At 43.3% G+C, this 27,875-nt stretch overlaps 1 protein-coding gene, 1 long non-coding RNA gene and 1 pseudogene across 2 annotated transcripts in view; all 3 read right to left on the reverse strand.

The window, feature by feature from the left end:
- The window catches only part of LOC135519773 (nuclear pore membrane glycoprotein 210-like), a 67,257-nt gene extending 66,198 nt beyond the window's left edge, over positions 1-1,059 (reverse strand). The window contains exons 1-3 of the mRNA XM_064944993.1: positions 589-1,059; positions 259-428; positions 44-175 (exon numbers count right to left, since the gene is read on the reverse strand). Coding sequence (XP_064801065.1) covers positions 44-175; positions 259-428; positions 589-755 — 469 coding nt within the window. The 5' untranslated portion in view covers positions 756-1,059. The remainder of the gene's footprint in view (positions 1-43; positions 176-258; positions 429-588) is intronic.
- Positions 1,060-2,259: 1,200 nt separating this feature from the next.
- LOC135520706 (small conductance calcium-activated potassium channel protein 2-like) overlaps positions 2,260-27,875 on the reverse strand; it is a 130,764-nt pseudogene continuing 105,148 nt past the window's right edge.
- Positions 15,754-19,124, reverse strand: LOC135520707 (uncharacterized). Its single transcript, XR_010452431.1, has 2 exons — positions 19,054-19,124; positions 15,754-15,892 (listed from the first exon to the last, which is right to left on the reverse strand). It is a non-coding gene; the product is annotated as an uncharacterized LOC135520707 (long non-coding RNA).

Here is a 27,875-nt window from a genome sequence, read left to right on the forward strand (position 1 = left end):
TAAATGTGTGGGGTGGATGATATGTCAATGGCAAGGCGAGTACCTCCTGAGTCCAGGGCCATGACAGAGAGCACGAGGGGTGGGTCCTCGGTGAACAGTTGACGCGTCGTCGTGACAACCTGAATCTGCTTGATCTGGTCAACAATGACATCACAGCGCAGGGTATGGCCAGTCACTGAAAGATGATGAGGGCTGTTTAGTTACACCCTCCACACCCCTCCCTCTCTCCGTTCTGCTACACACACACACTCCCCTCACCAGAGTCCTGTCCCCGTATGATGCTGGCCCCTCGGTTAGTGTCCAGTGGAGCGGACAGAGGCCGGGCGGACACTAGAACCTGCTGGCTACAGGCTGATGGAGGGAGGATGGAGGGAGGGATGGAAGGAGAGAGGGGCCAAACAACGACTGCCTGGGGTCGGGAGGACACCCTGAAAATATCACACACAGATAACTAAGTGGCGTTCTGTCCACACCCACTTGGCATTATGACTAATATTTAAATTGATACATCTTCTGCTTTTTCAGCACCACCACATCAACTTGACAATCTGAATAGAAACATTCATTTCATCATTCACTGCCACTCACCATTTATAGCATCCCTTCTCTGCTGTCAACGTGAAGTTGACATGATTATGATTTGATCTGGGCAAAAGTAACTTGGGAACATTCAGCCTCGTCGACTGACTCAAAGCAATAATAGTTACACTAAAAATCAATAATTTACATAATACTTTAGAGTTTAAAACAGCCATTATTGTGAATACATGTTGAGGTCTCAACAATTGCGATCAAAACACTTAAACTGACGTTAGAGCGGTTTCATTTTTTAAGAAACGTCGCATTGTTTACGTTGGACTGTTAACGCTAGCTAACGTTAACTAGCTAAACTTAGAGGTTTCGATAGCCATTGCTAGCTAACAAATAATAAGAAACTATATATGTTCGTCAGTGACTTGTCATTTCTAAATAAACTAATTAATGAGACAAAAACAGCAACTAAAAAGCCATTAAACTAAACAATATTGCAAAATGTTGGTAGACAGCAACGCGTCACTATCATTGTTGATTTTTGATCTGAGCTGCCAAAAACAAAGCAGCGCGTTCATGGGACGTCATGTGTTTACAGTCTTGAACATTCCCCAACCAACTCTACTCTTCTTGGGGCCCAAAATAATTATTTGGACAGACAGGCTACATTTCTTTTTATCTAACATTAAATTATAAAACTTGTTACATTGATATACAGTACATTTTGTATCTCCAAGGAACACATAGAATTTCGCACCATAACACGTCTTCAAACACTCCTTATGCAGCTGCAACGAGATTCTTTAAAGTGCCAATCTGCGATTAAAACAATAAAAAAGCAGATGACCAGCCTCTGTTTTGGTAAAAAGCTGAGGGGTGGGCCTGAAGAAATGTAACCACTCAAATTCATAGACAAAGCTTTGGATGCAAGCAGTGATCATCCATAATATCAACATGATCGTTTTAACCATGTTTTAAGGCTATACAGTGTTTGTTTACATTTACAATGTTTACAAACATTTTAGTCAAACAAGTTTATATTTTGGGTTCTGATGGGGTGACAGTTGAACTAAGCTCATGAGGAATTTATAAATTGGAGTAAACTAATGGACAACAACACTTAGGCTTCTACTTCCAGATTATACATACTATACAAAAAAATATATGGCAAATAGAAATCAGAACTGGATGGTGTTCAGAGATAGATGAGATGGGAGGGGTTGAGTGGAGCTGAAGGATGAGACTAAAAACAAATCAAATATAACTATTGTAACATAAGCATTTCTAAGTTATATTCTTCAAGAATCAATGAGTATATCATTCATTTATGTCAATGTATGTAACAAGTGCAGATGGCCATTTTAACAACAATGTGAGGTGTACATTGGACTGGGGAAAGAAAACACATTTGATCATGTAGACCATAAAATCAGGTATTCTAACATAGGAAAAGGACAGGGGGAGACCTAGTCAGTTGTACAACTGAATGTATACAACTGAAATGTGTCTTCCGCATTTAACCCCTCTGAATCAGAGAGGTGCGGAGGGCTGCCTTAATGGACATCCCGTGGAACTGCCTTGCTCAGGGGCAGAACGACAGGTGGGGATTTGATCAAGCAACTTTTCGGAGCAGGACAGGTGTCTACAGGCAGAGTAGTTTTTATACTGCAGGTAAACTGTAATGAAACTGTAAAGAACAGACAAGCCAAAATTCACCCAATAACTCAGTGATGTTATATAGATATATACTTTATTAATTATCTCTGATAAAATAAAATTACAAAATCATTTCACCCTCAAACGCACCTCCCTTGTCCATTATTTATTATTATTAAAGTTTATTATTAATACATTTATCATAATTGTCAGGACGAATGAGAAGAATACTATAGTATAATAATAGTAGATATTAGCTATAACCGTTAAATCGTAATGGTAGAAAAGACTGAGCAATACAAAGCTATGTAGATGTCAGTAACAGTATACTTACTGTACAGTACAATATTCCAAGTGGGTGTAATTCAGTATTCCGGCCACAGAATGTCACTATAAGACAGTTTTCAAAAGGGTTTGCGTGGAAATAGAAATCTTATTCCATCACATCATAATAATTATTCTCTCAGATATATAGTCTCTCCCTCTATAGGGTTAAGTTTTGTAAGCAACCGTTTCTCTCTTGCCATGGCCTGTATCCTTTGTCTGGTTAATATTCCTTCATTCCCTGTCTATGGCAGTCCATTGAGCACAGTGAAAAGTGCCGTCCACAAAGCACTAGTACTAGTCCAAATCCAATGTTCCCTGAAAAACATTGTCAGGAAATCTGAAACTCCTCTTCCCATCTCCCCAGTGACATCCTCTTCTGCCTCTCTTTTGTAGTCCATTTGAGAGAGAGCACTTTGGTAGATTGTGTGTGTGTGTCCGCATGTGGATGTGGTTCAGCGTGTATGTGTGGGTTTAGGCATATCTGTGCCCCTGTGCGAACGGTGTGCTTGTGGTTTGAAATGTACAGCATACATTCATTAAAACAGAGTTTTGGGGACGTGTGCATAAGGAAATATGGCAGTAGTGTTTCCTTGGACCGTGTCTATGCTCTCAGCGTCAAGTAATAAATGCCTGGCAGTATGTTCTTTTCAGTTGGACTTAGTGCATTGTCTGCTTGGCAGTAATAGGCTATAGTATAGGCTATACTATAGTGTTTTATAGTCTACTATAGAATGCTGCGCGATATTGTGTGCTATTTTATGTGTGAGTGTGTGTGTTTGCTGTGTATTTTGTTGTAGCGTGTTTATGTTGCCATGGTGTGTGTGTATGTGTGTGTTAAAAGGTAGGCATACTACATGGAGAGTGTGTGTGTGTGTGTGTGTGTGTGTGTGTGTGTGTGTGTGTGTGTGTGTGTGTGTGTGTGTGGTGTTTAGTATGTATTATGGTCGTTGATTAAATGGTTCGTTAAAGGGATGCTCGTTACCACAAGTAGCAGTTAGATAGAAAATAGATCATAAGGACAAAAAGTCATAGTCAATAATTCCTGATGGAGGGATGGGAGGGAAGAGGGCGAGAGATGGAGGGAGAGAAAGAGATGAAGAGAAAGAGGGATCGAGAAGGACGGATGGAAAAAGAGAGGAAGACGTTTTCCTGTCATTAGATTGGATTCCATTAAAGACCTCTGTAATTAGTCTTGGTTATCTGTTTCCCCCTTCATCCCCCTTTCTCCCTCTCCGTTTCCATCTCCTTCTGTCTCTCCCAACCTCTCTCACTTCCTTGGCTCTCCTATCCCTCACCTTGTCTACCTCCCATCCCTCCCTCCCTCTCACAGCCTCTTATCTGTGATCCTTTCCCTCGCCCTCCCCCATTTCCCCCACTCCTCTATTTTGGGCTTCTGGCTGCCCTCCCTTACCCCCCCTCCTCCTCTCTGCAGCATCTGAAGTTGCTAGTATTGGGGCTGATCTCCTCATCCTGTATTCCTACTGGCCCTCTCCTCCTCTACCCTCACCTCTTCTTTCCCCTTCCCATCCTCTCCTCCTCCTCTCTTCAACAACTGGAGGTGCTAGTATTGGGACTAGCGCTGCCCTCTATGGTTCCTTCTGGGGGCTGCTGTGGCTCTGGGGCCAGGGTTGGGCTTGGGGTCAGGGCATGGGTAGGGGCCAGCTGAGCAACAGGGACCAGGGCTGTCCCTCCTCCACCTGCACCTCCCCATCCTGCTCCTCTGTAGTCCCTCTCTCGGAGCAGGTGGAGCAAGGTGGTGTGCTGGGCAGACAGCGTGGCAGACAGGTGGGCAGGCAGGGCACTGAAGCCGGCGGTCAGCTGTTCCACCCGCGTTTCCAGAGACAGCATCTGCCGCTCCAGGTCCTCACTGCGATCGTTCAGCTCCGACATCAGCTCGTACATCACACTTTGCATCTGTACACACACACACACACAGGAAGAGAGGGAGATCATTTAGCAATGGCATCAGCAGGGTTGGGGTCAATTTGAATTAAAGTCCCTCAATTCAGGAAGTGATTTGATTTTTTACATTTCAATTTACTTCCTGAATTGACTGACTTCAATTAGAATTAAGAGAGCCATGAAAAAGGGAATGAGAAAGAGAGAGAGAGAAGAGGAGTGAGTGTGAGGAAGGGAACCCTCTGTGTGGGCGTTATCATCTGGTAAAGGCTGAATAAGAAAGGAGAGAGAGAGTCAAGGCTGAATAAGAAAGGAGAGAGAGAGTCAAGGCTGAATAAGAAAGGAGAGAGAGAGTCAAGGCTGAATAAGAAAGGAGAGAGAGAGTCAAGGCTGAATAAGAAAGGAGAGAGAGAGTCAAGGCTGAATAAGAAAGGAGAGAGAGAGAGTCAAGGCTGAATAAGAAAGGAGAGAGAGAGTCAAGGCTGAATAAGAAAGGAGAGAGAGAGTCAAGGCTGAATAAGAAAGGAGAGAGAGAGAGAGTCAAGGCTGAATAAGAAAGGAGAGAGAAAGAGTTAAGTGCTGAATAAGAAAGGAGAGAGAAAGAGTTAAGTGCTGAATAAGAAAGGAAAGAGAGAGTATAGGTAGATAGAACATCCCTCCATCGCCCATCAGAGCAGCGTAACCATGGTAAAGAGTGGCCGATTGAAAATATTTGTGGCAGAACGCACTTTTCCATAGAGACACACACACACCACCTACACACCGAACCACCCTCTCTCTTTCTTTCTCTTTTTCTCTCTTTCTTTCTCTCACGCATTCACACCCACACATTAACAGAAATACACCCCCTCCCTCTCTCCTCTCTTCTCTCGTTTTCTCTCTCTGTCATCCCATTTTTAACACTTGTTCCGGTTGCTAGGAGACGCAAAGCCACAGAAACAGACTGGTCAGAATGGAAACAGCGGAATGCTGAGATATATTTGGGGGGCAAAGTTATGTGTGTCAGAGGGTATTGCATGTGGTGTGTGTGTTTGTGTGCTTCTTAAATACCAGCCCCTCGTATCATGCTTGGACAGCTTTGGATATAAGTGCAAGTTAGTCGCACTGATATTTAGCAGTCTCAGCCACGTACATAGACTAACAGTACATGGTTTCAGAGCTGGTCATGGGTGCACCTCAGCCACGCTCAAGGTCCTAAACGATATCTTAAACGCCATCGATAAGAAACAACACTGTGCAGCTGTATTCATTGACCTGGCCAAGGCTTTCGACTCTGTCAATCACCACATCCTCATCGGCAGACTCGATAGCCTTGGTTTCTCAAATGATTGCCTCGCCTGGTACACCAACTACTTCTCTGATAGAGTTCAGTGTGTCAAATCGGAGGGCCTGTTGTCCGGACCTATGACAGTCTCTATGGGTGTGCCACAGGATTCAATTATTGGACCGACTCTCTTCTCTGTATACATCAATGATGTCGCTCTTGCTGATGGTGAGTCTCTGATCCACCTCTATGCAGACGACACCATTCTGTATACTTCTGGCCCTTCTTTGGACACTGTGTTAACAACAGGCAAGCTTCAATGCCATACAACTCTCCTTCCGTGGCCTCCAATTGCTCTTAAATACAAGTAAAACTAAATGCATGCTCTTCAACCGATCGCTGCCCGCACCTGCACCGCCTGTCCAACATCACTACTCTGGACAGCTCTGACTGAATACCTAGGTGTCTGGTTAGACTGTAAACTCTCCTTCCAGACTCACATCAAACATCTCCAATCCAAAGTTAAATCTAGAATTGGCTTCCTATTTCGCAACAAAGCATCCTTCACTCATTCTGCCAAACATACCCTTGTAAAACTGATCATCCTACCGATCCTCGACTTCTGCGTTGTCATTTACAAAATAGCCTCCAATACCCTACTCAATCAATTTCCGGTTCCGGGTTGGAGCGAGCGGTCGCATCTACACTTCGGTCCGCAGGTAGTATAACTTTTCATTACATTTCATTATAGTACAACGGTTTGATTTGTCTAATCTTAGCAATTTCTTCTTAGCTAGCTACATAGCCGTCTTTGTATCAAAGATAATTGCATAATTATCGTATTTCGTCGTCCTAACGTATCTGCCCAGCAGCTAGCTAAGCAGCTAGCTAACATCCACTGTCACCAGCACTGTAGAAACTATTACACTCAACTGAACGACTCGATTAGCGTAGTGTCAGCTAGCTACATAGTTGTCTTCGCTGTCTTCGTATCCAAGATAATTGTGTAGTTTAGAGTGTGTAGACTTAGAGTGATTATCTTAATTTACCGAGGTTAGCTAGCCAGCTATTTGTTGTCCTTAACGTAGGAGATGCTGCTAGCTAGCTAGCCAACAGCTAGCCAACCTCTACCGAATTGAACTTCAACTACCCGGTCAACATTCCGCGTCGCTCCACAGGTAGTATCACATTTTCATTTCACTTCATTACAGTACAACGGTTTGATTTGTATGATCGTAGCTAGCCAGCTACATAGCCGTCTTTGTATCTAAGACAATTGTGTAGTCTAGAGCGATTTTCTAGGTTAGCTGGCCAGCTATTGTCGTTCTTTTAACGTAGCTAGCCAGCTAGCCCCCGAATAGCAGCACTGTAGAAACTATTACAGTACAACGGTTTGATTTGTTTGATCGTAGCTAGCTAGCTACATAGCCGTCTTTGTATCTAAGACAATTGTGTAGTCTGGAGCGATTTTCTAGGTTAGCTAGCCAGCTATTGTCGTTCTTTTAACGTAACGTTACGTAATCAACACTGCTAGCTAGCCAGCTAGCCCCCGAATAGCAGCACTGTAGAAACTATTACACTCGACGGAACGACTTGATTAGTGTAGTGTCAACAACGTAGCCACTGCCAGCTAGCCTACTCCAGCAGTACTGTATCATTTCAATCATTTTAGTCAATAAGATTCTTGCTACGTAAGCTTAACGTTCTGAACATTCGATAAGTGTAGTCCACTTGTCATTCCAATCTCCTTTGCATTAGCGTAGCCTCTTCTGTAGCCCGTCAACTATGTGTCTATCTATCCCTGTTCTCTCCTCTCTGCACAGACCATACAAACGCTCCACACCGCGTGGCCGCGGCCACCCTAATCTGGTGGTCCCAGCGCGCACGACCCACGTGGAGTTCCAGGTCTCCGGTAGCCTCTGGAACTGCCGATCTGCGGCCAACAAGGCAGAGTTCATCTCAGCCTATGCCTCCCTCCAGTCCCTCGACTTCTTGGCACTGACGGAAACATGGATCACCACAGACAACACTGCTACTCCTACTGCTCTCTCTTCGTCCGCCCACGTGCTCTCGCACACCCCGAGAGCTTCTGGTCAGCGGGGTGGTGGCACCGGGATCCTCATCTCTCCCAAGTGGTCATTCTCTCTTTCTCCCCTTACCCATCTGTCTATCGCCTCCTTTGAATTCCATGCTGTCACAGTTACCAGCCCTTTCAAGCTTAACATCCTTATTATTTATCGCCCTCCAGGTTCCCTCGGGGAGTTCATCAATGAGCTTGATGCCTTGATAAGCTCCTTTCCTGAAGACGGCTCACCTCTCACAGTCCTGGGTGACTTTAACCTCCCCACGTCTACCTTTGACTCATTCCTCTCTGCCTCCTTCTTTCCACTCCTCTCCTCTTTTGACCTCACCCTCTCACCTCCCCCCCCCTATTCACAAGGCAGGCAATACGCTCGACCTCATCTTTACTAGATGCTGTTCTTCCACTAACCTCATTGCAACTCCCCTCCAAGTCTCCGACCACTACCTTGTATCCTTTTCCCTCTCGCTCTCATCCAACACTTCCCACACTGCCCCTACTCGGATGGTATCGCGCCGTCCCAACCTTCGCTCTCTCTCCCCCGCTACTCTCTCCTCTTCCATCCTATCATCTCTTCCCTCTGCTCATACCTTCTCCAACCTATCTCCTGATTCTGCCTCCTCAACCCTCCTCTCTTCCCTTTCTGCATCCTTTGACTCTCTATGTCCCCTATCCTCCAGGCCGGCTCGGTCCTCCCCTCCCGCTCCGTGGCTCGACGACTCATTGCGAGCTCACAGAACAGTGCTCCGGGCAGCCGAGCGGAAATGGAGGAAACCTCGCCTCCCTGCGGACCTGGCATCCTTTCACTCCCTCCTCTCTACATTTTCCTCCTCTGTCTCTGCTGCTAAAGCCACTTTCTTCCACTCTAAATTCCAAGCATCTGCCTCTAACCCTAGGAAGCTCTTTGCCACCTTTTCCTCCCTCCTGAATCCTCCTCCCCCTCCCCCCTCCTCCCTCTCTGCAGATGACTTCGTCAACCATTTTGAAAAGAAGGTCGACGACATCCGATCCTCGTTTGCTAAGTCAAACGACACCGCTGGTTCTGCTCACACTGCCCTACCCTGTGCTCTGACCTCTTTCTCCCCTCTCTCTCCAGATGAAATCTCGCTTCTTGTGACGGCCGGCCGCCCAACAACCTGCCCGCTTGACCCTATCCCCTCCTCTCTTCTCCAGACCATTTCCGGAGACCTTCTCCCTTACCTCACCTCGCTCATCAACTCATCCCTGACCGCTGGCTACGTCCCTTCCGTCTTCAAGAGAGCGAGAGTTGCACCCCGTCTGAAAAAACCTACACTCGATCCCTCCGATGTCAACAACTACAGACCAGTATCCCTTCTTTCTTTTCTCTCCAAAACTCTTGAACGTGCCGTCCTTGGCCAGCTCTCCCGCTATCTCTCTCAGAATGACCTTCTTGATCCAAATCAGTCAGGTTTCAAGACTAGTCATTCAACTGAGACTGCTCTTCTCTGTATCACGGAGGCGCTCCGCACTGCTAAAGCTAACTCTCTCTCCTCTGCTCTCATCCTTCTAGACCTATCGGCTGCCTTCGATACTGTGAACCATCAGATCCTCCTTTCCACCCTCTCCGAGTTGGGCATCTCCGGCGCGGCCCACGCTTGGATTGCGTCCTACCTGACAGGTCGCTCCTACCAGGTGGCGTGGCGAGAATCTGTCTCCTCGCCACGCGCTCTCACCACCGGTGTCCCCCAGGGCTCTGTTCTAGGCCCTCTCCTATTCTCGCTATACACCAAGTCACTTGGCTCTGTCATAACCTCACATGGTCTCTCCTATCATTGCTATGCAGACGACACACAATTAATCTTCTCCTTTCCCCCTTCTGATGACCAGGTGGCGAATCGCATCTCTGCATGTCTGGCAGACATATCAGTGTGGATGACGGATCACCACCTCAAGCTGAACCTCGGCAAGACGGAGCTGCTCGTCCTCCCGGGGAAGGACTGCCCGTTCCATGATCTCGCCATCACGGTTGACAACTCCATTGTGTCCTCCTCCCAGAGCGCTAAGAACCTTGGCGTGATCCTGGACAACACCCTGTCGTTCTCAACCAACATCATGGCGGTGGCCCGTTCCTGTAGGTTCATGCTCTACAACATCCGCAGAGTACGACCCTGCCTCACACAGGAAGCGGCGCAGGTCCTAATCCAGGCACTTGTCATCTCCCGTCTGGATTACTGCAACTCGCTGTTGGCTGGGCTCCCTGCCTGTGCCATTAAACCCCTACAACTCATCCAGAACGCCGCAGCCCGTCTGGTGTTCAACCTTCCCAAGTTCTCTCACGTCACCCCGCTCCTCCGCTCTCTCCACTGGCTTCCAGTTGAAGCTCGCATCCGCTACAAGACCATGGTGCTTGCCTACGGAGCTGTGAGGGGAACGGCACCGCAGTACCTCCAGGCTCTGATCAGGCCCTACACCCAAGCAAGGGCACTGCGTTCATCCACCTCTGGCCTGCTCGCCTCCCTACCATTGAGGAAGTACAGTTCCCGCTCAGCCCAGTCAAAACTGTTCGCTGCTCTGGCCCCCAATGGTGGAACAAACTCCCTCACGACACCAGGACAGCGGAGTCAATCACCACCTACCGGAGACACCTGAAACCCCACCTCTTCAAGGAATACCTAGGATAGGATAAGTTATCCTTCTCACCCCCCCTTAATGATTTAGATGCACTATTGTAAAGTGGCTGCTCCACTGGATGTCAGAAGGTGAATTCACCAATTTGTAAGTCGCTCTGGATAAGAGCGTCTGCTAAATGACTTAAATGTAATGTAAATGTAATTGGATGCAGTCTATCACAGTGCCATCCGTTTTGTCACCTAAGCCCCATATACTACCCATCATTGCGACTTGTACGCTCTCGTTGGCTGGCCCTCGCTTCATACTCGTTGTCAAACCCACTGGCTCCAGTTCATCTACAAGACCCTGCAAGGTAAAGACCCCTCTTATCTCAGCTCATTGGTCACCATAGCAGCACCCACCTGTAGCACACGCTCCAGCAGGTATATCTCTCTAGTCACCCCCAAAACCAATTCTTCTCTCCTTCCAGTTCTCTTCTGCCACTGACTGGAACGAACTACAAAAATCTCTGAAACTGGAAACACTTGAGCGTCTGCCAAATGACTTAAATGTAAAATGTAAATGTCCCTCACTAGCTTTAAGCACCAACTGTCAGAGCAGCTCACAGATTACTGCACCTGTACATAGCCCATCTATAATTTAATTTACCATTTCAGTGTTTTACTTGCTATATTGTATTTACTTCGCCACCATGGCCTTTTTTGTTTTGTTTTTTTGCCTTTACCTCCCTTATCTCACCTCATTTGCTCACATCGTATATAGACTTAATTTTCTACTATATTACTGACTGTATGTTTGTTTTACTCCATGTGTAACTCTGTGCTGTTGAATGTGTTGAACTGCTTTGCTTTATCTTGGCCAGGTTGCAATTGTAAATGAGAACTTGTTCTCAACTTGCCTACCTGGTTAAATAAAGGTGAAGTAAAAAATGGCCTTCAGATTGCAGGCCTGAGTACAGTAAGACTAAAGCAAAGTAACTAGTGAGCTACTGCTCCGTTTCAACTGTTATGGGCAGCCTAGCTGTTTGGAGGAGGTGCTTTCTGTATCAGGAAGTGTCCATGTACACAAAGACACCAGTCAGTGGCAGGAGGTAAACAATATCCTGTATTACAGATTTCTGCATTTGACATTGCTCTACGTGTGTGTGTGTGTGTGTGTGTGTGTGTGTGTGTGTGTGTGTGTGTGTGTGTGTGTGTGTGTGTGTGTGTGTGTGTGTGTGTCACCTTTGAGAGGTCCACCAGAGTGTTGGCCTGATCACTCAGTTTCCTCTGCTCCATCTTCACACTACGCAGTCTGCAAAGAAACATACACATACACTGTGTCACACACTTACACACTGTGACACACACAGATGATACATCCACAAAAGAGTTAAGCCAGAAAACTGCTAGGTCACAGCCAGGTAACAGTTATTAGCCCAGCTAGGTTAGCAGCAGGTGTATAGCATCAGATTCTAAAATTAGACAGCATAGACCAGACCAGGAAGTACATACAGTAGAAGCCAACTGGTCCAACAGCTTCAGTTAGCACCATTCACTGGACATGAGTTCCATTTGGCTTCCAGAGCAGGTATAAACCCATCATTGTCTAATCTATTTTCACGTCAGACTAGACAGGTGTCAGACTAGCTAGCCAACCTCTACAACTAATGAACACAAGGTAACTACTGTCTGCATGGTCAATGGCGTTTTTTGTTTCCTGTCCTTGAACTAACCACAGAGACCTAGGCGAGACAATATGTCTGGGTTGTTAATACATGTAAGTGTATTGAGGGCTGCGGGTCAGAGATGTGATGTGTGTGTGCTCTCACTGGTGGATGGCCTGCAGGAACTTCCTCTGGTGTTTGCGGACTCTGGAGTGGTCAATCTTCTTCTGTAGTTTGGTGTGTTTGTAGATGAGCCAAGTCTCCCTCAGAACGTTGGCCGCAGCATTTTTTATCTGCACGGAGAGAACACACACACACACACACACACACACACACACACACACACACTTTAGCAAGTCAGGCAGCAGATCTACTCGGCCTCTTCCCCATCTCCCTCTATCTTCCTCCCTCTCGTTCTCAGTCTCTATCTCTCTTCCTCTCCCTCCACACACAGACAATGCCTTCTTTCAACTCACTCCTCTGTTTTTCTCTTCCCCTGGGGAGTACAACAGTCCCTACTCTCTCTGTCCCTCCACACACATTTGCTCACATACAGTCAGTCACACACTGTCCTTAGGGAGAGTCAGCCTCCACAGCCCAATACTATTCATTCACACAGACCTGTCCTTAGGGAGAGTCAGCCTCCACAGCCCAATACTATTCATTCACACAGACCTGTCCTTAGGGAGAGTCAGCCTCCACAGCCCAGTACTATTCATCCACACACACAGACCTGTCCTTAGGGAGAGTCATCCTCCACAGCCCAGTACTATTCATCCACACACACAGACCTGTCCTTAGGGAGAGTCATCCTCCACAGCCCAGTACTATTCATCCACACACACAGACCTGTCCTTAGGGAGAGTCAGCCTCCACAGCCCAGTACTATTCATCCACACAGACCTGTCCTTAGGGAGAGTCATCCTCCACAGCCCAGTACTATTCATCCACACACACAGACCTGTCCTTAGAGAGAGTCAGCCTCCACAGCCCAATACTATTCATTCACACAGACCTGTCCTTAGGGAGAGTCATCCTCCACAGCCCAGTACTATTCATCCACACAGACCTGTCCTTAGGGAGAGTCATCCTCCACAGCCCAGTACTATTCATCCACACACACAGACCTGTCCTTAGGGAGAGTCAGCCTCCACAGCCCAGTACTATTCATCCACACAGACCTGTCCTTAGGGAGAGTCAGCCTCCACAGCCCAGTACTATTCATCCACACAGACCTGTCCTTAGGGAGAGTCAGCCTCCACAGCCCAGTACTATTCATCCACACAGACCTGTCCTTAGGGAGAGTCAGCCTCCACAGCCCAATACTATTCATCCACACAGACCTGTCCTTAGGGAGAGTCAGCCTCCACAGCCCAGTACTATTCATCCACACAGACCTGTCCTTAGGTAGAGTCAGCCTCCACAGCCCAGTACTATTCATCCACACAGACCTGTCCTTAGGGAGAGTCAGCCTCCACAGCCCAGTACTATTCATCCACACAGACCTGTCCTTAGGGAGAGTCAGCCTCCACAGCCCAGTACTATTCATCCACACACACAGACCTGTCCTTAGAGAGAGTCAGCCTCCACAGCCCAATACTATTCATCCACACAGACCTGTCCTTAGAGAGAGTCAGCCTCCACAGCCCAATACTATTCATCCACACAGACCTGTCCTTAGAGAGAGTCAGCCTCCACAGCCCAATGCTATTCATCCACACAGACCTGTCCTTAGAGAGAGTCAGAGGAGAGACCTGGGAGGAGTCACAGTCACCGCCTCTGCCATATCAAATCACATTCTAACACACACCATTCAACAAATCAAGCTTGATTAATTGAACCAGCTGTGGTAGAACAAAAGCCTGCACACACACACTGTGGTTCTCCAAGACCAGGGTTGAAGAACACTGTTAAATCATCAGTAGGACACCCTGGAGGGTGGCAGTGAGGGAGCATGTATCAATCAGTGAAATGGATCAATTAGCTCAGTGTGTTAGATGCTAAGTACAGTCAGGTGTGCTGCATGGCTGGAAAAACGCACTGCTTCTGGAACTCCAGCACCAGGGATGCCTAGCTAGCCTTGTTATATATGTACATTATGTATATTCTGTATGGTTTAGTAGGTTGCTATGCAATTACAACACAGGGGCCTGAAAAATCCCCTCAACCCCTTCCTTTGAATGAGGGAACATCTCTGAAGACATAAATTGAATGAGGACTTCAAAGAGATGCTGTGCAGTGAACAAAACAATTATCCCCCCGTCTGAGGAGCACAAAGGACCTGGCAGCACTGCTAATCAGCATGAGTCCACCGCAGTCAAGGACTGCACGCACACACACACACACACACACGCACGCACGCGCACACACACACACACACGCACGCACGCACGCACACACACACACACACACACACGCACGCACGCGCACACACACACACACACACACACACACACACACACACACACACACACACACACGCATCACACACACACACACACACACACACACACACACACACACACACACACACACACACACACACACACACACACACACACACACACACACACACACACACACGCGCACGCACGCACGCGCACACACACACACACACGCACGCACGCACGCACACACACACACAGCAGTTCTTAGGGCTGGTGGGAGAGTTCATTCAACGTAGGAGAGTGTGTTTTAATCAGAAGGTAGACAGATAACATGCAGGTAGGAAATGTCATTGCGTTTGCTGGCTGGCACACTCTGAAATTGTGTGTCATAATGTCTCCAAGGTGCTATCCCTAGCAACTTTACCGCCACATAGTTACAACGCTATCGTCCTTGTTACACATAGTTACAACGCTATCATCCTTGTTAGTCACATAGTTACAATGCAATCATCCTTGCTAGTCACATAGTTACAATGCAATCATCCTTGCTAGTCACATAGTTACAACGCTATCATCCTTGTTACACATAGTTGCAACGCTATCATCCTTGTTAGTCACATAGTTACAACGCTATTATCCTTGTTAGTCACATAGTTACAACACTATCATCCTTGTTAGTCACATAGTTACAACGCTATCATCCTTGTTAGTCACATAGTTACAACGCTATCATCCTTGTTAGTCACATAGTTACAATGCAATCATCCTTGTTAGTCACATAGTTACAACGCTATCGTCCTTGTTAGTCACATAGTTACAATGCTATCGTCCTTGTTAGTCACATAGTTACAACGCTATCGTCCTTGTTAGTCACATAGTTACAACACTATCGTCCTTGTTAGTCACATAGTTACAATGCAATCATCCTTGTTAGTCACATAGTTACAACACTATCATCCTTGTTACACATAATTACAACGCTATCATCCTCGTTAGTCACATAGTTACAACACTATCATCCTTGTTAGTCACATAGTTACAACACTATCATCCTTGTTAGTCACATAGTTACAACACTATCATCCTTGTTAGTCACATAGTTACAACGCTATCATCCTTGTTAGTCACATAGTTACAATGCTATCATCCTTGTTAGTCACATAGTTACAACACTATCATCCTTGTTAGTCACATAGTTACAACGCGATCATCCTTGATAGTCACATAGTTACAACGCTATCATCCTTGTTAGTCACATAGTTACAATGCTATCATCCTTGTTAGTCACATAGTTACAACGCTATCATCCTTGTTAGTCACATAGTTACAACACGATCATCCTTGTTAGTCACATATGGGTGCTGTTACCCACCTTGTCATAACCTATTTGTGTGTGTCAACATCTTGGGTTATGGGTTCTTATTGGTTGTAGCATAACAGTTGTTTGAAGTGGCATCCAATGGTTAAATCCTACAGGTCATGTTTTAGTGAACTGAAGTTCCTCTAGAATACTGACAGACAGGACAGGTTATTGGAGAGCAGGTTAAATAAACATCTAGTATCCATAGAACCCTTAGTAGATTGGCAGGTCAAATGTCATCTGTCAGCGGATTCGTCTCATGGTTAAGATGATAGTGATAAAAGATGGCAGTCTATGTCTGCTCCGTTTTACTGCGGTACTTTCAGGACCAAGACGAGCTCCACCTTCCTATTTATTTGGGAGGAGGTCTGCAGATAGACTTCTCCTAAAGCTTATAACAGGATCAGTACAACAGACTGTGGGGAATAGAGACTGCAAGAGGTTAGACATCTTCAATAACTGTCATCCATTCACATGTCCTGCTGTTTTCAGTGTTGATAATGAACACATATTAATTAACATAATATTAATTCAGATCAGAGATAGTTTAGGAAAGGAAGATAACGTTTGACCTCAGGAAATCCCATTGTTAGGTTTTCTCCCTACTCAATCTGGTATCCCTATTAGGGCCATATGGGCATCTCCTTCCCAGCCAGCCATGTTCCTGCCATTTATTTTTTATATTTATTAATTGAACCTTTATTTAACTAGTCAAGTCAATTAAGAACAAATTCTCATTTACAATGACCACCTACCAAAAGGTCTCATATGGGGACGGGGGCCTGGGATTTAAAAAATAATATAATTACAATATAAATATAGGACAAAACACAAATCACCACAAGAGAGACAACACTACATAAAGAAAGACCTAAGACAACAACATAGCAAGGCAGCAACACATGACAACACAACATGGTAGCAACACAACATGGTAGCAGCACCATACACGGTACAAACATTTTTGGGCACAGACAATGGCTTTCCCCTACAGATGTAGGATCTTAATTTGATCACACTGCTGCAGGAGAACTTGTAGTGTATTTGAAATGTCAGACTTGATTTTGGCTTATGAAAAATGTATCAACCCCTACACAAATGTCCATCCACATAATAATTCACATGTCCTGTTGCTGCAGAATTATTTTCCTGCTGTAGCATACTGGTTCAAATTAAGATCCTACATCTGTACCTTGGCACAGGGAAGCCATGTTGGTGCCGTATGGCTTCCCCCTACCTGGGCACTGGCCAGCCATGTTGGTGCCATATGGTTATCATGGCCTGACCTCATACCTGGAGTCAGCTTTGTTTCTATTCTGGATCCTTCCTTAACACAGCAAACTCACTGTGACCAAATGCAAACGCAATATGGAGAACAATGGTGGTGGTTCTGCCGGCTCCACCTGTTAGTGCATGGTGCTAGCAACCTCAGAGTTAGAGGTTTGATTCCCGCATGGGCCACATATATACTAACTAACCATGATATTATATTATTATATATACTACATGTCCATGTTATTATCATATTATTATAAACTACATGTCCATGTTATTATCATTTTATTATATACTACATGTCCATGTTATTATCATATTATTATATACTACATGTCCATGTTATTATCATATTATTATATACTACATATCCATGTTATTATCATATTATTATATACTACATGTCCATGTTATTATCATATTATTATATACTACATGTCCATGTTATTATCATATTATATACTACATATCCATGTTATTATCATATTATATACTACATGTCCATGTTATTATCATATTATGATATACTACATATCCATGTTATTATCATATTATTATATACTACATATCCATGTTATTATCATATTATTACATACTACATGTCCATGTTATTATCATATTATTACATACTACATATCCATGTTATTATCATATTATATACTACATATTCATGTTATTATCATATTATTATATACTACATGTCCATGTTATTATCATATTGTGATAACTACATATCCATGTTATTATCATATTATTATATACTACATATCCATGTTATTATCATATTATTACTTACTACATATCCATATTATTATCATATTATAATATACTACATGTCCATGTTATTATCATATTATTATATACTACATATCCATGTTATTATCATATTACTTACTACATATCCATATTATTATCATATTATTATATACTACATGTCCATGTTATTATCATATTATATACTACATATCCATGTTATTATCATATTATATACTACACATTCATGTTATTATCATATTATTATATAGTACATATCCATGTTATTATCATATTATTACATACTACATATCCATGTTATTATCATATTATTATATACTACATATCCATGTTATTATCATATTATATACTACATGTCCATGTTATTATCATATTATTATATACTACATATCCATGTTATTATCATAGTATTATATACTACATATCCATGTTATTATCATATTATATACTACATGTCCATGTTATTATCATATTATTACATACTACATATCCATGTTATTATCATATTATTATATACTACATATCCATGTTATTATCATATTATTATATACTACATATCCATGTTATTATCATATTATTATATACTATATATTCATGTTATTATCATATCAACAGGTGTTTGAAGGGGAGTGAACCATGAGGGGGGAAGGTTGCTGGGAATTGTGAGTGACCACTACATATGAGGGGGAGACAGTGATGGTTAAGGACATGACATCACTAAGTCCACTCCTCCACTGTGAGCATTGGAATGTACCTCAGGGCGGGAGGAGGGCATCCTCTCAATATAAACAGTTTCACAGTCTAGAGCCCAAAACCTAATAACTCCAGCAAAACAGTCCAACATCTGGCCACTAATCGGATTAACTGTGTGGTAACGCTTAATGTGGGATTACAGGATAACATGTACTGTCCTGACAGGTCAAGGACCAGAGAGGAGGACCAGAGGGATGAGCTGGAATCTTGGTGATATTATTATCAATGATTTTTTGTTTATTTTTTAACTGGAAATGATCAATTATTATCATGAATAATGGTTGTGACGTAGACGTCCGTCACTGGCCGCGGGCAGCATTTGGTTCTTTAACGCACGCACACATTCTTCACTCTTCCCTGCTCCGTTATCAGATAAATTAACAATGTGGGCCGACACACAAATTAACTTCACTATCTTAGTAAATACATTTCGCACTTACGTCAGTAACCAGTTATAGTATAAAGAAATAGACAAGTGTTCATATTTAATATAAGCAATATGTATTTTACTTATCGTTGTTATGGATTAGCGCGTTGTTTGTTTGTTCTGTTCCTCTCTCTCAATCTCTGTAGCTTCCGGGTATGCTGGATAAGGACCCGAGCTAAGGGAATTGGGCTGACTTTGTAGTGCCTGTCCCGAATGGCTCATTAATGTAAATGAACATATTGAAAGACACTATGTCAGTAGTGATGTAATTTTGTAAATGTTATATTGGGATATTGTTTCATAAACGTGTTGCAATGTATATACTTTAGTATGTTTAGTTAAATGTAAATGTAGGTTTGAATAGGTAATTGCTTAATTAATTAGTGTTAATTGTTCTGAGGGCAGGGGCTACCCCTACAAAAGGAGCCTCTCTTTCAGTTCATGGAGAGGCATTTTGGATTGAGCTGTGAATGGGGCAGCATTGTGTTTAGCTGTCCCGTATGGTATATGTTTGATGGCAGGACTGTTGTTTCTGTTCCGGAACACTTTGTAAATAAACACCCAGAAGCACACATGAACATTTGCGGCTCCGCCATCTTTTTATTTTGATAAAGGTTAGGTTTTCCAGTTTAGCCTTCTGGCCTACTCTACCTGACAATGGTAATGATTGTCATGTGTGTTTGTGGATTGTCAATGGCAATTACCAACTTCAAGAACATGGTTTCTACAGCTTTATATGATTACTCTGTGTCCCCATGGTAAAATGTAGTTTCTGCTTACAGTGTAATTCATATCTAATGTGTGTAATGTGTATAATTAGCAATGAGGACAAGGCATTAGAATGGTGTTTTCTTGGAGAACACGTAACATCAACAAACTTCCAATTACCCTGGCAACGACCTCCCACCTACCTCTCCTTCAACGCTGGGTGTCACTGGCGAACGTGTTTATTTGTGACCTTTAGCTCATGTCAAAGGTGACAAAGGAAGGAGACACGTCTCTCTCTCTCTCTCTCTCTCTCTCTCTCTCTCTCTCTCTCTCTCTCTCTCTCTCTCTCTCTCTCTCTCACACACACAGGGAGAGAGGGAGATCATTTAGCAATGACATCAGCAGGGTTGGGGTCAATTTGAATTAAAGTCCCTCAATTCAGGAAGTGATTTGAATTTTTTTATTTCAGTTTACTTTCTGAATTGACTGACTTCAATTAGAATTAACCCAATCACTGGAGAGATATGGAGATATGGAGTAAGAGAGCCATGAAAAAGGGAAAGAGAGAGAGAGAAGAGGAGTGAGTGTGAGGAAGGGAACCCTCTGTGTGGGCGTTATCATCTGGTAAAGGCTGAATAAGAAAGGAGAGAGAGTCAAGGCTGAATAAGAAAGGAGAGAGAGAGAGTTAAGGGCTGAATAAGAAAGGAGAGAGAGTGTTAAGGGCTGAATAAGAAAGGAGAGAGCGAGAGTTAAGGGCTGAATAAGAAAGGAGAGAGAGAGTCAAGGGCTGAATAAGAAAGGAGAGAGAGAGTTAAGGGCTGAATAAGAAAGGAGAGAGAGAGTTTGGGGCTGAATAAGAAAGGAGAGTGAGAGAGAGTTAAGGGCTGAATAAGAAAGGAGAGAGAGAGTCAAGGCTAAATAAGAAAGGAGAGAGAGAGTTCAGGGCTGAATAAGAAAGGAGAGAGAGAGTTAAGGGCTGAATAAGAAAGGAGAGAGAGAGTTTGGGGCTGAATAAGAAAGGAGAGTGAGAGAGAGTTAAGGGCTGAATAAGAAAGGAGAGAGAGAGTCAAGGCTAAATAAGAAAGGAGAGAGAGAGTTCAGGGCTGAAAAAGAAAGGAGAGAGAGAGAGTTTGGGGCTGAATAAGAAAGGAGAGTGAGAGAGAGTTAAGGGCAGAATAAGAAAGGAGAGAGAGAGAGTTAAGGCTGAATAAGAAAGGAGAGTGAGAGAGAGTCAAGGCTGAATAGGAAAGGAGAGAGAGAGAGTCAACAACATGAAGAATTATCTATCCAAAATGGAAATGTATGGGTAAACCACTTCTCCAATCTTTTTAGCTCTATAACAAAGAATATAGAGCAAAAACATATACATGACCAAATACAGATCTTAGAATCAACTATTAAAGACTTCCAGAACCCACTGGATTCTCCAATTACATTGAATGAGTTACAGGACAAAATAAAAACCCTACAACCCAAAAAGGCCTGTGGTCTGGAAGGTATCCTCAATGAAATGATCAAATATACAGACAACAAATTCCAATTGGCTATACTAAAACTCCTTTTTGGAACCAAGGACTGATCACCCCAATCCACAAAAGTGGAGACAAATTTGACCCCAATAACTACCGTGGAATATTTATTTTACCTTTATTTAACTAGGCAAGTCAGTTAAGAACAAATTCTGATTTTCAATGACGGCCTAGGAACAGTGGGTTAACTGCCTGTTCAGGGGCAGAACGACAGATTTGTACCTTGTCAGCTCGGGGGTTTGAACTTGCAACCTTCTGGTTACTAGTCCAACGCTCTAACCACTAGGCTACCCGGAGCAGACCACAGCGAAGGGAAAGAAGGACTCAACTCTCAGCTCCTCTCTCGGAAGGGGAAGCTCTCACCAGACCACAGCGAAGGGAAAGTATATTTCCTCAATGAAAACAATGTACTGAGCACATGTCAAATTGGCTTTTTACCAAATTATCGTACAACAGACCATGTATTCACCCTGCACACCCTAATTGATAACCAAACAAACCAAAACAAAGGCAAAGTCTTCTCATGCTTTGTTGATTTAAAAAAAGCCTTTGACTCAATTTGGCATGAGGGTCTACTATACAAATTGATGGAAAGTGGTGTTGGGGGTAAAACATACGACATTATAAAATCCATGTACACAAACAACAAGTGTGCGGTTAAAATTGGCAAAAAACACACATTTCTTCACACAGGGTCGTGGGGTGAGACAGGGATGCAGCTTAAGCCCCACCCTCTTCAACATATATATATATAAACGAATTGGTGCGGGCACTAGAAAAGTCTGCAGCACCCGGCCTCACCCTACTAGAATCCGAAGTCAAATGTCTGCTGTTTGCTGATGATCTGGTGCTTCTGTCACCAACCAAGGAGGGCCTACAGCAGCACCTAGATCTTATGCACAGATTCTGTCAGACCTGGGCCCTGACAGTAAATCTCAGTAAGACCAAAGTAATGGTTCCAAAAAAGGTCCAGTCACCAGGACCACAAATACAAATTTCATCGAGACACTGTTGCCCTAGAGCACACAAAAAACTATACATACCTTGGCCTAAACATCAGTGCCACAGGTAACTTCCACAAAGCTGTGAACGATCTGAGAGACAAGGCAAGAAGGGCATTCTATGCCATCAAAAGGACCATACATTTCAAAATACCAATTAGGATTTGGCTAAAAATACTTGAATCAGTCATAGAGTCCATTGCCCTTTATGGTTGTGAGGTCTGGGGTCCCTCACCAACCAAGACTTCACAAAATGGGACAAACACCAAATTGAGTCTCAGAGTGAATAAGAATTAAGAGTTAAGGCTGAATAAGAAAGGAGAGAGAGAGAGTCAAGGCTGAATAAGAAAGGAGAGAGAGAGAGAGAGAGTTAACCTCTTGAAACTCTGGGGGCAGTATTTCATTTTTGGATGAAAAACGTTCCCGTTTTAAACAAGTATTTTGTCACGTAAAGATGCTCGACTATGCATACAATTGACAGCTTTGGAAAGAAAACACTCTGACGTTTCCAAAACTGCAAAGATATTGTCTGTGAGTGCCCCAGAACTAATGCTACAGCCAAAACCAAGATGAAATTTCATACAGGAAGTGAGCCAGATTTTGGAGGCGTTGTGTTCCAATGTCTCCTTATATGGCTGTGAATGCGCAAGGAATGAGCCTGCACTTTCTGTCGTTTCCCCAAGGTGTTTGCAGCATTGTGACGTATTTGTAGGCATATCATTGGAAAATTGACCATAAGAGACCACATTTACCAGGTGTCCGCTCGGTGTCCTCCATCGAAACTATTGCGTAATCTCCAGGTGCGTGCATTTTTCCATTTTGAAGAGAGGAGAAACCAAACTGCAACGAGTGATTTATCATCAAATAGATATGTGAAAAACACCTTGAGGATTGATTCTAAACAACGTTTGCCATGTTTCTGTCGTTATTATGGAGTTAATTTGGAAAAAAGTTTGCTAAGCTTGTGAGCTTGTAAAGCTAAGCTTGTAAAGGCTAAGCTTGTGAGCCAATATATTTATTTCATTTCAGTTGCGATTTTCATGAATAGTTAACGTTGCGTTATGGTAATGAGCTTGAGGCTATAATTACACTCACGGATACCGGGTTTTTTCTTAGCCAAACGTGATGAACAAAACGGAGCGATTTCTCCTACACAAATCATATTTTTGGAAAAACTGAACATTTGCTATCTAACTGAGTGTCTCCTCATTGAAAACATCCGAAGTTCTTCAAAGGTAAATGATTTTATTTGAATGCTTTTCTTGTTTTTGTGAAAATGTTGCCTGCTGAATGCTAGGCTTAATGCTATGCTAGCTATCAATACTCTTACACAAATGCTTGTGTAGCTATGGTTGAAAAGCATTTTTTGAAAATCTGAGATGACAGTGTTGTTAACAAAAGGCTAAGCTTGTGAGCCAATATATTTATTGTGTTTCATTTGCGATTTTCATGAATAGTTAACGTTGCGTTATGGTAATGAGCTTGAGGCTATAATTACGCTCCCGGATACGGGATTGCTCGTCGCAACAGGTTAAGGCTGAATAAGAAAGAAGAGAGAGAGAGAGAGAGTTAAGGCTGAATAAGAAGAGAGAGAGAGAGAGTCAAGGCTGAATAAGAAAGGAGAGAGAGAGAGAGTCAAGGCTGAATAATAAGAGAGAGAGAGAGAGTCAAGGCTGAATAAGAAAGGAGAGAGAGAGAGTTAAGGCTGAATAAGAAAGAAGAGAGAGAGAGTCAAGGTTGAATAAGAAAGAAGAGAGAGAGAGTCAAGGTTGAATAAGAAAGGAGAGAGAGAGAGTTAAGGCTGAATAAGAAGAGAGAGAGAGAGTCAAGGTTGAATAAGAAAGGAGAGAGAGAGAGAGTTAAGGCTGAATAAGAAAGGAGAGAGAGAGAGAGAGTCAAGGCTGAATAATAAGAGAGAGAGAGTCAAGGCTGAATAAGAAATGAGAGAGAGAGAGAGAGTCAAGGCTGAATAAGAAATGAGAGAGAGAGAGAGAGAGTTAAGGCTGAATAAGAAGAGAGAGGGAGAGAGTTAAGGCTGAATAAGAAAGGAGAGGGAGAGAGTCAAGGTTGAATAAGAAAGGAGAGAGAGAGAGTTAAGGCTGAATAAGAAGAGAGAGAGAGAGAGTCAAGGCTGAATAAGAAGAGAGAGAGAGAGAGTTAAGGCTGAATAAGAAAGGAGAGAGAGAGAGTCAAGGTTGAATAAGAAAGGAGAGAGAGAGAGTTAAGGCTGAATAAGAAGAGAGAGAGAGAGAGAGTCAAGGCTGAATAAGAAAGGAGAGAGAGAGAGTTAAGGCTGAATAAGAAGAGAGAGAGAGAGAGAGAGTCAAGGCTGAATAAGAAAGGAGAGAGAGAGAGTTAAGGCTGAATAAGAAGAGAGAGAGAGAGTCAATGCTGAATAAGAAAGGAGAGAGAGAGAGAGAGAGTTAAGGATGAATAAGAAAGGAGAGAGAGAGTTAAGGCTGAATAAGAAAGGAGAGAGAGAGAGTCAAGGTTGAATAAGAAAGGAGAGAGAGAGAGTTAAGGCTGAATAAGAAGAGAGAGAGAGAGAGAGAGAGTCAAGGCTGAATAAGAAAGGAGAGAGAGAGAGTTAAGGCTGAATAAGAAGAGAGAGAGAGAGTCAATGCTGAATAAGAAAGGAGAGAGAGAGAGAGAGAGTTAAGGATGAATAAGAAAGGAGAGAGAGAGTTCAGGGCTGAATAAGAAATGAGAGAGAGAGAAAGAGAGAGTTCAGGGCTGAATAAGAAAGGAGAGAGAGAGAGTCAAGGCTGAATAAGAAAGGAGAGAGAGATAAAGAGAGAGTCAAGGCTGAATAAGAAAGGAGAGGGAGAGAGTTAAGGCTGAATAAGAAGAGAGAGAGGGAGTCAATGCTGAATAAGAAAGGAGAGAGAGAGTTCAGGGCTGAATAAGAAATGAGAGAGAGAGAAAGAGAGAGTTCAGGGCTGAATAAGAAAGGAGAGAGAGAGAGTTAAGGCTGAATAAGAAAGGAGAGAGAGAGAGAGAGTTAAGGCTGAATAAGAAAGGAGAGAGAGTTCAGGGCTGAATAAGAAATGAGAGAGAAAGAGAGAGTTCAGGGCTGAATAAGAAAGGAGAGAGAGAGAGTCAAGGCTGAATAAGAAAGGAGAGAGAGAGAGTTAAGGCTGAATAAGAAGAGAGAGAGAGAGTCAATGCTGAATAAGAAAGGAGAGAGAGAGAGAGAGAGTTAAGGCTGAATAAGAAAGGAGAGGGAGAGAGTTAAGGCTGAATAAGAAAGGAGAGAGAGAGTTAAGGGCTGAATAAGAAAGGAGAGGGAGAGAGTTAAGGCTGAATAAGAAAGGAGAGAGAGAGAGTCAAGGCTGAATAAGAAGAGAGAGAGAGAGAGTCAAGGCTGAATAAGAAAGGAGAGGGAGAGAGTTAAGGTTGAATAAGAAAGGAGAGAGAGAGTTAAGGCTGAATAAGAAGAGAGAGAGAGAGAGTCAAGGCTGAATAAGAAAGGAGAGAGAGAGAGAGAGAGAGTCAAGGCTGAATAATAAGAGAGAGAGAGAGAGTCAAGGCTGAATAAGAAATGAGAGAGAGAGAGAGAGTCAAGGCTGAATAAGAAAGGAGAGAGAGAGTTAAGGCTGAATAAGAAAGGAGAGAGAGAGAGTCAAGGTTGAATAAGAAAGGAGAGAGAGAGAGAGAGAGAGTCAAGGTTGAATAAGAAAGGAGAGAGAGAGAGAGAGAGTCAAGGTTGAATAAGAAAGGAGAGAGAGAGAGAGAGAGTTAAGGCTGAATAAGAAAGGAGAGAGAGAGAGAGAGAGAGTCAAGGTTGAATAAGAAAGGAGAGAGAGAGAGAGAGAGTTAAGGCTGAATAAGAAAGGAGAGGGAGAGAGTTAAGGTTGAATAAGAAAGGAGAGAGAGAGTTAAGGCTGAATAAGAAGAGAGAGAGAGAGTCAAGGCTGAATAAGAAAGGAGAGAGAGAGAGAGAGAGAGTCAAGGCTGAATAATAAGAGAGAGAGAGAGAGTCAAGGCTGAATAAGAAATGAGAGAGAGAGAGAGAGTCAAGGCTGAATAAGAAAGGAGAGAGAGAGTTAAGGCTGAATAAGAAAGGAGAGAGAGAGAGTCAAGGTTGAATAAGAAAGGAGAGAGAGAGAGTCAAGGTTGAATAAGAAAGGAGAGAGAGAGAGTTAAGGTTGAATAAGAAGAGAGAGAGAGAGAGTCAAGGCTGAATAAGAAAGGAGAGAGAGAGAGTTAAGTCTGAATAAGAAGAGAGAGAGAGTCAATGCTGAATAAGAAAGGAGAGAGAGAGAGAGAGTTAAGGCTGAATAAGAAGAGAGAGAGAGAGAGTCAAGGTTGAATAAGAAAGGAGAGAGAGAGAGTTAAGGTTGAATAAGAAGAGAGAGAGAGAGAGTCAAGGCTGAATAAGAAAGGAGAGAGAGAGAGTTAAGTCTGAATAAGAAGAGAGAGAGAGTTAAGGCTGAATAAGAAAGGAGAGAGAGAGAGAGAGTCAAGGCTGAATAAGAAAGGAGAGAGAGAGAGAGAGAGAGTCAAGGCTGAATAATAAGAGAGAGAGAGAGAGTCAAGGCTGAATAAGAAAGGAGAGAGAGAGAGAGAGAGAGTCAAGGCTGAATAAGAAAGGAGAGAGAGAGAGAGAGTTAAGGCTGAATAAGAAGAGAGAGGGAGAGAGTTAAGGCTGAATAAGAAAGGAGAGAGAGAGAGTCAAGGTTGAATAAGAAAGGAGAGAGAGAGAGTTAAGGCTGAATAAGAAGAGAGAGAGAGAGAGAGAGTCAAGGCTGAATAAGAAGAGAGAGAGAGTTAAGGCTGAATAAGAAAGGAGAGAGAGAGAGTCAAGGTTGAATAAGAAAGGAGAGAGAGAGAGTTAAGGCTGAATAAGAAGAGAGAGAGAGAGAGTCAAGGCTGAATAAGAAGAGAGAGAGAGAGTCAATGCTGAATAAGAAAGGAGAGAGAGAGAGAGAGAGAGAGTTAAGGATGAATAAGAAAGGAGAGAGAGAGTTCAGGGCTGAATAAGAAATGAGAGAGAGAGAAAGAGAGAGTTCAGGGCTGAATAAGAAAGGAGAGAGAGAGAGTCAAGGCTGAATAAGAAAGGAGAGAGAGATAAAGAGAGAGTCAAGGCTGAATAAGAAAGGAGAGAGAGATAAAGAGAGAGTCAAGGCTGAATAAGAAAGGAGAGAGAGAGAGTTAAGGCTGAATAAGAAAGGAGAGAGAGAGTTCAGGGCTGAATAAGAAATGAGAGAGAGAGAAAGAGAGAGTTCAGGGCTGAATAAGAAAGGAGAGAGAGAGAGTTAAGGCTGAATAAGAAAGGAGAGAGAGAGTTAAGGCTGAATAAGAAAGGAGAGAGAGAGAGTCAAGGTTGAATAAGAAAGGAGAGAGAGAGAGTTAAGGCTGAATAAGAAGAGAGAGAGAGAGAGAGAGTCAAGGCTGAATAAGAAGAGAGAGAGAGAGTTAAGGCTGAATAAGAAAGGAGAGAGAGAGAGTCAAGGTTGAATAAGAAAGGAGAGAGAGAGAGTTAAGGCTGAATAAGAAGAGAGAGAGAGAGTCAATGCTGAATAAGAAAGGAGAGAGAGAGAGAGAGAGAGAGTTAAGGCTGAATAAGAAAGGAGAGAGAGTTCAGGGCTGAATAAGAAATGAGAGAGAGAGAAAGAGAGAGTTCAGGGCTGAATAAATAAGGAGAGAGAGAGAGTCAAGGCTGAA

This window comes from Oncorhynchus masou, chromosome 29 (assembly GCF_036934945.1).
Source record: "Oncorhynchus masou masou isolate Uvic2021 chromosome 29, UVic_Omas_1.1, whole genome shotgun sequence".
Classification (NCBI taxonomy): domain Eukaryota; kingdom Metazoa; phylum Chordata; class Actinopteri; order Salmoniformes; family Salmonidae; genus Oncorhynchus; species Oncorhynchus masou.